Below are 14503 nucleotides of genomic sequence, written 5' to 3' on the forward strand. Positions count from 1 at the left end.
TCACCACTTCCAATAAATATTCATTACAACCAGAGCCTTTTCCAGCATAGCAGAGTGTGTTTGTAAGAACTAATTCTTCACCCTTTGCTCAAGCTGATCAGCACTTTCAGGAATAAGCCCATTCTGACTAGGCAGAAAAATAAATGCCACTCATTTCAGGAACACCCTGGAGAGTTAGGGCCAGAAAAAGGGCTGGTGTCTGGAGTTTTGAGTGTTTGATCCAATTACAAGGTCATAGTCAGGGCGAAAACTGCGTCCTAGCACAGCTTACGATTTCTCCTCACCCTTTTCCCCTTCTGACCTCCCCCAGAAATGCAGACAACCCGCTGGAATGTGCTTTGCCCTTTCTGGAGAGGCATGGATGGTATACCCCCTGCCCCCCCTCCGCCTCCCCCACCCGTCCCCCCCCAAGTCCTTGCTTGCTGTTCTGTTTTTCTACTTTCCCTAAATGCAACTTACTTTAAGCATGCATTATTATTAACATCCTACAGTAAAAATAAGCTATTATATAACCCATTTGTCGATCTCAGCCAATTTCTTCTATCTTTTTCTATGTCTATTTATGACGTACATCCAGACTGCACGTCCTTTTTTTTCCTCTCCATGTTTATTTTAAAAAGAAGTGGTAAAAAAAAAAAGATCTATTAAAAAAAAAAGCAACACTGGAGGGTGGTGGGGATTTTGGCCAACAATTGAAAACAAATTTAAATGGGAGGGGGAGGGAAGGGAAGAGAATCCAATTCTTAAAAAAAAAAAAAAAATCCAAATGATGTCCCTAGACTGCTTTGTCTGTTCCTTTCAATGTGTGCATCTGGTTCGTTCATCTTTGAAAGCGTGTGGAATAATTTTTTCTTTAAAAATAAAATTTTAAAACCCCACAATTGTCCTTATCTCCCTTCTTCCTGGGAACAAAGTCTCTTTTTCATTTTTTGCTTTTTTTTTTAGTATATCTCTACATAGTTATATTTTGATGTATTTCTTTTTAATGGTTGAATTTCTATCTTAGATTTCGTTTGTTTCAATCTCATAATGAAAAAAACCAAACAAAACAAAAGAGTTATGAATTGTTTTCTGCAATTTTTCCCTCTATTTCCCACTTTAAATAAGGAACTACTTCACTGGCAGAATCCTACAGCTGTATTTTTGAGATTCTCCAGAGAATGCGAATATAAAAGCAATCATCTAATTTGAGAGTGGGGAAGGGGTGTGCCAACACAGTCATTACATTCGAAACAGTGATTTGATGTGCTCAATAAATTATTGTCTCAAATTATTGAGAATACTGATGTTAATTTGATGGACCTCAGAAACAATGATTCTTAGAAGAAGGGGGCTGTGGGTAGCTACAGATGAAGTTGTTCTAACTCCAATGCATAAAACTAGTTTCCTTGTTTTTTTGTTTTACTCTCTGGTGATTGTTGTTGTTGTTGTTATTATTATTATTATTATTATTAGTTATTATTATTATTATTAGCTTATGTATTTTTACTGCTATTTTTAGTAGGGAAAAGTTTTAACTGTTTTTATAATTTGAGAACCTTTAATGAAAATGTAAATATTAATACTTTATTAATTTTTTGTAACTTGCATGTTGAAGAAGTTGCAGCTTAGGGTTTGTGAGATTGTCAATGTTAGAGTTCTGTTCTTTCTTTTTGTTGATGGGCATGAATATGCTCATTTGTTTTTGTATATTGCCCATCCCTTCCTTACAGCCAGAAGCTCTAATGCTGCTAGATCACTCCGTACCGCCCTTACATGGACATGGCAACTGACTTACACATTCACTCCCATCATCTTCATCTCCTGTGTAGTACACTCATAGATTTTTACACTCCCACGCCATCCACCCTAGGCATTTTTTCTTCCCATAAGTTCCCCTCCACCACCCCTTTCTTTAGCATTGTTAAAATTTTATGTGCAGTCATCCATTCCTTAAAACACACACACACAAAAGTTATAGAAAAAAAGAAAATGTTTAAAAAAATATATATCAAATTGACCAAAAAGGCAAAAAAGCAACAAACTTTGCTTTTCAAAAACCGTTATATATGTAGATATGCAAACAAGCAAAAGTAAATTCTATAAAATGTACAGGATTTTTCAACTGTAATATGCTAACAACTTTACATAAGATAAAAAAATACAACCAAAAAACAGCAGAAAAAAACCAAGTTCAAATTCGTTAAGGTGCAAGATTTTTTTCTTTTCATGTTATGTGGTGTGGATGTATGTGTTGTTGCCTCCCTGTATCGCCCTTTGTTGTAAAACAATTATATTAAAAAAGAAATAATAAACATTTTGCTAAAAAAGTTTTTAAGAAACAACAACGAAAAAAAGCAAGTTACAAGAATGTGGCAATGCTACTTGTCCAAGAGCATTCTTACACAACTTTCTTTTGTAAATTTTTCCTTTCATGCCAAAAAACATGCGGGCAATTTGTTGATGTAAGTTGACTGTTATGAAATCAATGTGGTATGCTTTCTAAATATTTTCATGTGTTTTTGATGACTTTTTTTTAAAAGGAAATAATGTTTTTGATTTTCATCTTTTTTTTCAGTTCTCATAGGTTTTAATCTTTCTTTTGCTGACAAAGTGAATGACTTGTTATGTTTTTCCTTTTTCTGACCTTGTTGCTGTGGCATTTTTATTTTCTAGTATATGGTTTTGTTTTGGGAAAAATGTATAAGTTCATTTATTTTTGAATCAGTTTGTATTTGCCTTTATGTTATGTGCTCTTTGTATATTGTCGATTATCAGATTATATTGTGCATAGAAGGGGGTGAAGAAGCCTGTGGTAGTTTGCTCTGAGTCTTTCTCGGTCCCTCTTTAGAGCTTTCTTTCCCCTTTCCCTTTCCCAAAATGAATCACCGGTAGTGCTACTTTCTTTCATGTTATTTAAATTGTATGTAGCCTGGTGGTGTAGCCTTCATGTCAAGTAAAAAACGATGAGACTTCTTTAGCATTTTGGTAGCTCTCAGGGTCTTCTTACTGCAGCTCTACATCATTCCTACTTTATTCCCATGAAAGTGTTTTATTTCTATCAATTTTCTTCATTGCTGATTATCTGCCTGATGTACAGTCTAAATGATACTCTCAAGTGTACTCTTACCAGGTAAACACACCCATCATATTATGACTAGTATCAGGTTTGCTAATATCATCCAGATATGGTACCTTTGCCAGCCACTTTCCTACTGGAACTCACGTCCCGAACCTCTAAAATTTCCTTGCTTCGAAGGAGATTTGGATTAATTTCTTTAAAAAGCAATGAGTAAAAGTAAGGAAAAGCTGTACTTCCTTATAAGCATGTGTGTTTTCACCATTCCTGCATTCCTGTGCTCAGTAGGTATCTTAGGTTCAACGGTCAAGTCTCTTGAGAAGCTGATGCTGAAAACAGAACAAATAATTATGCTGAGTAGGAAGCTGTTACCAGTTAATCATAAAAGTTTAAAATAATGATGGGAGATGGAAGAGGGCATGTTTCAATTGGTGCAGAGCAGCTCAGTGTCTGGGCACCAAAATACCTGGTTTTGCTCTAGAATCCTGCCTGCAGACACAATGTCAGGTCCTCTCTGGAAGGTATTAATACCTGTTTCACTGAAACTACACAGAGGTGACCAGGAATTTACGGCAATGATACGGAGCCCAACATTAACATGGGATTCATGACCTCTCAAACTCTGTACCTTCATGTTGCTCATGAGCCATGTATTAGGAAGCACTGCAATAACTAATGTCTTTTAATATAGTTTGGGGGGCTTAGGAAATGCTTTTCAACCAACTCCACCAAAAGAAGTACAGTTTTACCTTTGAGGACTATATATTCTCTGAAAGGAAAAGGAGATACTTGAGATGAAAAGTTGTGGTATTTTGTTGTGGAAGTGATGTTTTTCTCTCTACTACTGACTGTCGACTGCAATTAAATCAGACTGCAAAGAGCAGAAAATATTAAGAATGTTCATCTACTAGGTTTTGTGTTAGCATCACCTTTCCTGTGAATCGGGGACTATGTTCTGAATAATTTCCCCTTTTTATCTTCAGAGGACTCAAAGGAGAATTAACTAAAACACCATTAGATTGAAATTTATGAACTCAGTCATTTAATAAGGAATTATTGTGTTGATAAAAAGGTAAGGAATTATTTTCTGTTGCAAGTATTTCATACTGAAAGTGGAGTCAAACTTCAGAGGAACAGCATAAGAATAAAATGAAAATGACAAACTTTGGATGCAGAATTTCAAGTGCCTGCAGAAATGGATGAGTTGTGCAGCCTTTATGGATGGCATTTAAAAGATCTTCAACCACAGCTGGAAAAGAGAGATGATAAGGATGTGTCCCTTATCATCATCAGGAGAAGATGAATCTTTCAGGCTTCATTTTTGTGTGCCTTTTGTCCTCTATCAGTTTGATGCCTGAGACTCCAATGAAGTAGTTGTGGCTCTAAAGATGAAAGCTGGCAGTTGCTACAGTTTTTCAGGTTTTGGGTTTTTTTTCAGGGTTTTTTTGGGTGCCCTCTGAATTCATGACTTGCCCACAACATCCTCACAGTTCACAAGGCTTCTATTAAATTTTTAACACTCTGTCTTTTCCAGTGGCAGAGACCTCTTACTGGAGATCAGCCCCAGAGGTATGAATTATATATCTATAAATATGCTCATAAAGAAGAAACAGGGCAGCTTGAAGGCTAAAGTAGACCTTTTATATCCCAAATGACCTTGATAGTTTAAAGAAAAGCACAACTCCATGAAAAATAGTGTATGTGCTAGACTTAAAGGCTAACTTTTAAGGAATATATGCACACTGTGTTTGCTTCGTGGCATTAGAAGGCCAAGCAGAGCACTAGACTGCTTGGTATAAGGTTTCCCACCTCACAGACCTCAGTTCTCTCAGTGCTGCTTCCAGTTTGTTCAGTAATTTTTTCTGCAATTATATACTTGATGTGTAAACTAATTTTTCCATCTATATCACTGCAGAGGAAACCATTTTGTCTGTTTCCCTTTTGTTTAATTCTTTGGCATTGTGTTGTCAACAGACATTTTTAAAAACCATATTTCTGTCTGGGAAACATCCATTCCCTGCTTAGGAGAGAAAGCACAGAGTAGGTGAAAAATAAATCTGGAAAATCCTCGTGAAATCTTTGGATTGCTAAAGTAATCCCAAACTTGCAGCATACCAGTGAATACTGTTAATGGGTGCTTAACCGCCAACAGAAAAAAAGGGGGAAAGAAACCTGTAACTACCAGGAAACAGACCATATCATCCACAAACAGAATCTAAGTCTCACGTGAATATTTGCTTTGAAGCCATGGCTCAAACTGGGTGGCAGCCTTGCCTTTTTTTTTTTAAGCACAGAACAATTTGGAAATTAAGGCTGTAAGTTTTATTCAAGACTGCAAAGCATTGATTTTTGTGATTGAAAAAATGGTAGACACTGTGAGAAAATAGAAACTTCAGGTAGGAAAATACAAACATAAAACCTGTCTCAAGTGTCTTTCGCTTCCAAATTGTTGTGTAGGGTTTCTCGGGGGCTCCTCTTTAGCATTTTCTAGAGATCCAAATCTTTAAAGCGCTTGCCTTCTGCAGCAAACCTTTCAGGATCCAAATCCCATGTAAGATATTCTTAGCAACCGAGTGGCACTTTTAAATCTTTCCGTGCTTACCTTTAAACCGACTTGGGGCCCTGGGCAAGAGGCACCACGTCTCCACCAAAGGACCACTGGCTCTTGGCAGCTTCCTGCTGCCTCAGCTGTCATTTTGTGAAAGATGGTTCCCTCTACACGCACACTTACCAGCTGCCTGTCATCAGACTCCCCCTTGTGTCTCGTACGAGTAGAAATGTAGTACCAGTAGCAGAGTTGATTGCAGGTATGATATGAAAGTTTGCACTTGCTCCCCTGCATCGGTGTTGGTGATCACGTTTCTCACACTGTCCTGGGAGCTTTTCAGAATTTACGTTCTCTGTTATCCTTAAATAACACATTTCTTCTAGACTGAGTGGCATTTTTATCACGCCATTTTAAAGGATGTTTTAACTAACTCCTCTATAAATCACATACCCCAAGAAGTATTCATTGTGCTTGCATCCTATTAGACCTACAACTTCTAGCTTGCTCTGAGTTTTGTATAGATGCCTAACATACCAATAAAACAGAAGCCAGATTTGATACCTAGGGTGCTTTTTTCTGAGTTACCTTCTCCCACACAGCTTTTTTTCACTCTCACAGTTTCTTCCATTACAGAAAGAAAGAAAAATTAAAAATTCAAAGCATCATTACCACCATTACAGCCATCTCCCTGATACTCCCCAAAAGTATATTGTCTAAGTATATGTAACAAATGAACGCCTTGATGGAGAAGTGGTTCCCAATGAAGGACCTTTAACAGTCTCTTTATTTTTTTAGTATACAGGTAAACATAGTATGGATCATTGGACAATTTGGTATAAAACTAGAGATGAGATTAAGTAATGGTATGGGCAATCAAAGTTAATCCAGTCTTCCTGGTATGAAAGTTGTTTCTCTTCTCTCAAACATTGTGAGATTAAAACTTTGTAAAACTCATTCCTGAATCTGTCCTATGGTCTTCCATCCAACAGACTTGCTGGAATCAAAAAGCTCCGATCTGCTCTCCATCACTTATGTGAAACCCCACTTACCATAGCAACTCTATCAACTTTTCTTAACATTTCAAGAAGACCATGATAATTTTTAGAGTTGCAGTAGTCTTGATCATTGGCTCAAGTCCTCGACAGCAACAAAAACTGTAGAACTATGACCAAGTTTTAAAGGCAAGGGTTACTGGGGCAAAAGAAAGATCTTCATATTAAATGTAAGATATTTCTGATTCCTTCAAGAAAATTAATCATTAATAGGACCAGAAGAATTTCTCTTTGGAAGAAAACTACCCGAAATATTGCCCCAGTGAGTGGCAGATCAGCTGCATACTGATGCTGTGTGCCAGTATAATAGATTTGAAGAACAAAGGCACTTCAAAGCTCTAGATGAGCAATTAAAAGCTGCCAAACTGGTTTTTTTTCCAGTTGGGTGTCACAGATAGTGAATGAAAATCACAGATGAATACTACTTTTTAACAGCAAAACACTGATCTTAAAAAATCATTTAAAAGGACACTACCTATCCCTGACTTTCTGGAACTTAAGTTCCCCACTCGTGCAATTTGATATAATGTGCACTTAAATGCTATTATTTTTATTCATTTTTTACCAGACTCACAGATTATCTTTTGCTCTGAGGCATACTCCAAGTTTATCCTGAGACCACCTGTTTGCATAGATTATAGAAGCCCTACTCTAACCATGGATAGGGCTTCTGGACATATATAAATCATATTACATGCTCTAGTTTCTACATCGCACAGAAAACAGCTCAGATGCATGAGCACAAAATGCCACATAGCCATTTGGCAGACTACACTTTTCTGCTTTTTACATAATTTTTTTGAAGATACATAGTTTGAAGAGATTGACATTATTTTACAAATATGATACTTATTTCTTTATCCTCCATCCAGTAACAAAAATGGTATGAACATGCTAAGGAAGGTCAGAAAACTAAACAACATATTCAAATTGGCCCTTTGTATCTTAGCTTAAAATAACTTTGCATGAAAGTATGCAAAGTACCATATTTCTTATTTTGCCCTAATTTCTACCCTGGTACCTCTGAGATAAATCTGACTGTTTCAATTGATTAAAGTGTGTCACCACTTAGTGTCTCATTAAGGATAAGAATAAGCCATATTGCTAGCTCAGCTATCCAGATTTAATCAAACTGTTAAGTACCTTTTTCAGTATATTGCTATCTTCAATACGTAATTTGTTCAAATATATTGGTCTCCAAATATATTTAGAAGGGATTATGATTTGAGACCATATTCTTTATAGAACTCCCATGGACATTACTGGCAGTATTTTATGGGAAACAAGTGCATGTAATATATAGTGTAGATAGGACAGAGCAGGATTTTGACCCTGATGCTGTTCAGCATTGTAACAATGCCAAACTGTTCATTAGCAGTTATTAATACATAATTAAAAGCCAAAATTATTTATTTAGAAGGTAAAATTCCTTTTGCATATCTTTCCTTAAGCAATGGTGAGTATAAATCAAAATTTCTCATGCATTAGAAATACTTCTTACTGAGTTGCACTCCTTCCAACAAATCTAGATGACTACTCATAGTGTCAGATGAACTCTTCAGTTTATATTTAAAGCAGGTAACTTAAGTGGCTAGCCAAAGAAAAATTACCCAAGGGAGAATTTATACACAAACTTTCAAAAGCAATATGGGTCACCCTAAAAAAGTGTCGGCGACCTGTATATCAGTGGAAGACTACGTAATCTGAACTAAATGAGTTAGATAAATTAATTATACCTCCACATCAGAATAAAACAGTGGAGTGTTTATTACCCATAGGCTCAAAAGTAGAAGTGCAGTCATATTACAATATGACATATTGCAACCCTGCTAGCAACTAGGCACCACACAGCCGCTTACTCACTCCTCCGCCACCCAGTGGGATGGGGGAGAGGATTGAAAGGAAAAAGGTAAAACTCGTGGGTTGAGATAAGAAAAGTTTAATAGAACAGAAAGAAAGAAACTAATAATGATAATAATAACAATAATAAAATGACAGTAACAACAGAAGGATCAGAATATGCAAGACAAGTGATGCACAATGCAATTGCTCACCACTCGCCAACTGATGCCCAGTTAGTTCCTAAGCAGCGATCCCCCCAGGCCAACTCCCCCCAGTTTATATACTGGGCATGACATCACATGGTATGGAATACCCCTTTGGCCAGTCTGGGTCAGCTGTCCTGGCTGTGTCCCCTTCCAACTTCTTGTGCTCCTCCAGCCTTCTTGCTGGCTGGGCATGAGGAGCTGAATGGTATAAACACTACTTAGCAACAACTGAAAACATCAGTATATTATCAACATTCTTCTCATACTGAATCCAAGACATAACACAATACCAGCTACTAGAAAGAAAATTAACTCTATCCCAGCCAAAACCAGGACAATAGGCAAAAGAGGACTACTACCCTAAAAGTAGCAATATTGCTGCTCAGAAACCAAATCTTAGAAATGATGCGCTGATTTTCTTGTTTCAGTTTTAGCTTATACTGTGGTAAGGTACAAATGTTATAGCTACAGCTTCATTGTGCTACTTCAAGAGTAGACCATAGGTCTGCTTCATTTTCAGTCCTCTGTAGGCAGGTAGCCATCATGTTAGGAAAAAGTAACACTGATCACAGCTGTCTGCATATCAAGAAGTTAACAGTAGGTGCAAAGACAACTTCTGCAGTACATTCCTGTGCTCAAGTGCTAATTTTGGTCATCAGAGTCTTTATTCAGTTATATCATCAATCACAATAAAGTCTATCTTAATTTTTAATCAAATTCTAGTAAAGGAATATCAAGAAGAACCGAAGATGAAGATAGTATGGCATTAGTAGTCCCAAAAGATGCAAGCAAAGGGACATCCCTAGTCTCAAACAGAATAGTAAAGAAAGATTAAAAAGAGATGAACAAGTGTTGAGTAGAGCTCTGTACCTTCATGGACCCCAGTAAGTACTTGGTTCGTACTCCATCCCTCACTTCGGTGAACTTTCCCACAGCTTAAAAACCAGGCAACAATCAAGAAGAAATGGACGGATGGGAAAGGCCTTAGGGAAAGGCCTTATAAACTGCTACAGAAGGTGAGCAGACTTGAATGTCAGTGAAGAAATACCAATGCTATTTTAAATTAAAAGAATCAGAGGAGGAAAAACTGGCAAGACGGGTGGTAAAATCCATCCAGGAGAACATTGCTCTATGGAAGTCTAAAATAATTAATTTAAACAGTCTTGTAACCAAATGCTTAAGAAAGATCACTACCAAAAAAAAATTGATGTCCACAGAGTCACTTGAGAGTATCTTCAAAAATCAAAAACTTTGGGTCCCCAAAAATTCAGAGTATTTCACTGTACGTACCTAGCATAGGCTAAAAGGGAGGAAATGGAACATGCAGTTTATGAACATCAAAGCAGAGTGGGAGGGAAGAATGAAAGGCAACCCCAGGAAAGTATGTTGGTAGCGTAGTTAGGGCAAGAAACCTGATCCCTGACACTTTTTCATAATGCCCAAATCCTCTCTTGCCCTTGAGTTAAGTGAATTGAAAATGGTACATTGCGTCATTAAAATGTACTAATCTTCTTTTTTTTCTCTTTTCCATCCCAGGAGGTGAATTAGTTATCCCACTACTTGTAGAAGACCCTTTAGATATCCCTCCTATTGCTACTCGTGCACCTTTCATTACACTTCCCCCTACCTTTCGCCCCCTCCTCACCATTATTGAGACCACCAAAGATTCCCTGTCCATGACCTCTGAGGCGGGGTTACCTTGCTTGTCGGACCAAGGCAGCGATGGTTGTGATGATGATGGCTTGGTGATATCTGGGTATGGCTCAGGGGAAACCTTTGACTCTAACCTACCCCCTACTGATGATGAAGATTTTTACACCACCTTCTCCTTGGTAACAGATAAGAGTCTTTCCACTTCAATCTTCGAAGGTGGCTACAAAGCACACGCACCCAAGTGGGAATCCAAGGACTTTAGACCTAACAAAGTCTCCGAAACTGGTAGGACTACTACCACGTCTTTGTCCCCTGAGCTGATCCGCTCCACAGCTTCGTCCTCGACTGGGATGGTGCCCAAATTGCCAGCCGGCAAAATGAATAACCGTGAGCTCAAACCCCAGCCTGACATAGTCTTGCTTCCGTTGCCCACTGCCTATGAGCTAGACAGCACAAAGCTGAAGAGCCCGCTAATCACTTCCCCCATGTTCCGTAATGTGCCCACAGCAAACCCCACGGAGCCGGGAATCAGACGGGTTCCGGGGGCCTCAGAGGTGGTCCGCGAGTCGAGCAGCACAACGGGGATGGTCGTCGGCATTGTGGCTGCTGCCGCCCTCTGCATCCTCATCCTCCTGTATGCCATGTACAAGTACAGGAACAGGGACGAGGGGTCCTATCAGGTGGACGAGACGCGGAACTACATCAGCAACTCAGCCCAGAGCAATGGCACGCTCGTGAAGGAGAAGCAGCAGAGCTCAAAGAGCGGCCACAAGAAACAGAAAAACAAGGACAAAGAGTATTATGTGTAAAAAAGAATACTTATTTATATATAAATATATAAATACTTAATGAGATTTAACTGAAATATCAGAACCATTGCAGCGAGTGAGATTGGGAGATATCGTTTGTGGGAAAAAGTATTGGGAAAAAAAAAAATTCAGCAGTGACTGTTAATGTCTCAGTCATCACTTGGAGTCAGCAAACTCTGCCCTAATGTATTATAAAGCACACTTAGCGTTCTGGAGATGGCGCGCACAGCTCTGCCCTGTTAGTGAACTTGGACGTCTCCAAATCTCCTCCTCCGCTGAACTTTCTGCAAAGGTAGAAGACTTCATGGCTTACTTGTTTCATATCTCCAAGTGAGTCTTTAACAATGTTCGTGATCCCTGACTGTATCGATAATTTTTCAGTTTACTTATTTAAAAAAAAAAGAAGGAAAAAGAAAAAAACGCAAACATTATTAAACAACAAAAAAATATTGAACAAACTGATCTGGCCATGTCCAGCATACATACAATTTTTCGAGATTGGAGGAGGGGAATAAATGATTTTGGAGATTGTTGGTTTTTTGGTTTTGTTTTGTTTCTTGGGTTGTTTTTTGTTGGGTTTTTTTTTTTTTGGTTACTTTTGGGTGTGGGAGGGAAGGGTGGAAAGGAGCGGTGTGGGGGTGAACCAGGACATGAGAAGAAATCTCGGAGAAAAAATAATCCATAATAAATAAAGAGAGACTGTTGCCATATATGAACTCAAAAGCTACCCATGGTGTTTACTCTGCATATCTGGTTGTGTTGTCTCTAGAATCCGTTGTCTTGCAGTAAGTTGTTTGCTAACAACGCAGTGAAAGTGTCTGATGGGTGGTGCTGAAGAAAATTATCATGGAAAGCTGGTTCCCTTGGATCTGGCTCCAGTATTTGCAACTGAACTGAAGAATAGATGGGTTTGGGTCTGCTCTGATCAATCATTGGCTTTATTTGTGAATATCACTTAGTATGCATTAGCACAGCCAAACTGTGGTTAAAGGGATTTGAAGACAAAAAAGAATGCTTAAAAAATGGCTAACCATTCTGAGCTGAATATACCATGCAAAAATAAAGGAGCCTTCCTCTGGGTTCTGGTTCTGTGACTGATTGCAATGCATGCAAAAAATAATAAATCAGTTTAATAAAGAGATCAGAAAGACACCAGTGGAGTTCAACTTGTGACAAGACCCGTAAATGTCAGAAAAGCTAAACACTTGTAAAAGAATGCAAAATACATAGTTTCTTTGACATAAAAACTGTTCTGCATATGTAATATTTTAATTTTGTAGCTTGACATTTCAAATCATCTCTGTCTTTCCATTTGCCGTATTCTCCCTTTTCCTTCTCTTTTATATAAAAGAAAATAAATAAAGCTGCTGTGACACACAAAAAATAATAAAGAAAAAGGAATTTAATAATATTATATATATATATACACACAGATATATTTATCATGGTATGTTTGATGGGACGACTGGAACAGAAGTTCTGTTATGGTCTTAATGTGGAATGAGAATGTTCTTGAAGAACAAAGTAAAACAAAACAGACAACAAAAGCAAACCTTAAAATGTGAAGAGAGTGTGTGTTTTAGCTTTGTCACAGTTACCTGTGTCAAAAAAAAAAAATCTGAAATTTTGTTTACATATTTTACTACTATTTTTTTTTGCTAGTATAATTTCTATATGGATACCCTGATGGTGTATATACTGTTTTATGGTTAAATTGGGAATGTCTTTTGGTTTTATTTAACTTATTTAATTTGGTTGTTTGGTTTCTACATTTTCCCAATTATTGTGAAAAGGATTATCTTACTGTACAGAACAATAGCCAGGTGGTTTGACGGCCATGCCTATCATGTGCAAAAAAGCAAATGAGGGAGAGAGAGACAGAGAGGAAAACAACAAAAAACAAGATGGATTGAGAACTCTGGAATATCAGACATGTACACTTTTTCTGTATACGGATGAAAACTAATCAGCTGTTTAGGTTTAGAAATCTACTCTTGCTGGTGTTTATAAGTCGCATGAATATTTGACTTTGAAGTGTCATCAAATACACACACGCACATGGGAACTTACTTAAATTTAAAAAAACAGCCTTCTCAAACATTTGGAGAAGATGCTTTCATGTTAACAAATATTTTCAGTGCGTGTATGTGTGCGTGTGTGTGGTGCGTGTGCGTGTGTGCGAGGTTGAGCTTTTTTTTCCTTTTTTATTTTTTATACTAAAAAGAAAAAAAAAGACAGGTTTTAAAAAGGTATGAAAGCACGATTTTAGATGACTTAACTGGCCGAAACTATATAAAGTTGATTATATCTTGATGTCTGTAAAAGATTGCTGTTCTTGGAGTCTTGGAGTCTTGTGAAATGATTTCCTGCTTTCTTTCTTCCTTTCCTTTTTGCTTTCCTTTTTTAAGTTAAGGGAAAAAGATTTACACTTTCCTTTTTTGTGTAAGTTTCTATTGGACAGTTTTTGGGAACATGTGCATTTCTGTATGTGGGCTTCTACCATATCCCTGTTGCTTTATGGACAACCTTAAGAATTTTTATTTCAGTTATCGTGATGTTATTGCTTTTTTCCCCTTTCTTTTTCTTCTTTCTTTTTGATTCTTTTTCTTTCGTATTTGCATTTTGTTTAAAGATATGCTTAGCAATAAAATGTTCTTCCCAAAGCCCTCGATGTTGCTGGGTTTTTATTTCTGAAAGACTTCAGGGAAATTCCAGACCTTTAAAGGTGAAAAGTAGTCTGTGAAGCAGGTATCCCCCATCTCACAGGAGTGTCTAGCCACCAGATTACAGAATCATGTTCATGTTTGCATTCTTTCATTAGTCCAATGAATCTTAATTCTTTCCTTTGCAGGGACGTAAATTCAACTTGAGTGTGGGGTCTACCTCACACCACTCCCAACCCTTTGTCCACCACCACCACCACCTCAGTGGGGTAAAGAGCAGTTCTCTGGAATACAGGTTTCAGTGACCTCAGACAAAAGCATACCTAGGGCATTGACTTAGTATGCCCTTTCTAATGTGCTGCCTGTTTTCAGTCTCCCTTTGAAGTGTGTGGCTCTTCCCGTGACATTTATGGGATTCTGGGTTCCTCTTCTGTGGCCAGGAGTCTGTCTGATGCGCTGCAGCAGCTGAATCCTTTTGGGGATTTGGCTAGCCAATATGATACAGAAAAGCGTTCACATCATTTTATATGAGGATCTAACTTAGGTCCTCTGAATTTATCTATGACTTTCCATGCACTACCTAAGGAACATAGTTTACTTACCCGAGTACTATGGATCAGACTTAGGTACCTAAAGTATATGGTCTGAGTGTTCACTTCATTGCAGGTAGGG

The 14503-nt window shown here is 37.8% G+C and overlaps 1 protein-coding gene across 9 annotated transcripts in view; it reads left to right on the plus strand.

The window, feature by feature from the left end:
- NRXN3 (neurexin 3) overlaps nt 1-11559 on the plus strand; it is a 984457-nt gene extending 972898 nt beyond the window's left edge. For 5 of the 9 annotated variants that reach the window (XM_010583781.1, XM_010583780.1, XM_010583782.1 and 2 more), the window contains one exon: nt 10243-11559. In XM_010583781.1, coding sequence (XP_010582083.1) covers nt 10243-11168 — 926 coding nt within the window. In that variant the 3' untranslated portion in view covers nt 11169-11559. The remainder of the gene's footprint in view (nt 1-10242) is intronic. The other 4 variants (XM_010583786.1, XM_010583785.1, XM_010583789.1 and 1 more) reach the window with 1 other exon arrangement.
- Nucleotides 11560-14503: the final 2944 nt, after the last annotated feature.

This window comes from Haliaeetus leucocephalus, unplaced genomic scaffold, assembly GCF_000737465.1.
Source record: "Haliaeetus leucocephalus isolate CR32 unplaced genomic scaffold, Haliaeetus_leucocephalus-4.0 Scaffold932, whole genome shotgun sequence".
NCBI lineage: Eukaryota > Metazoa > Chordata > Aves > Accipitriformes > Accipitridae > Haliaeetus > Haliaeetus leucocephalus.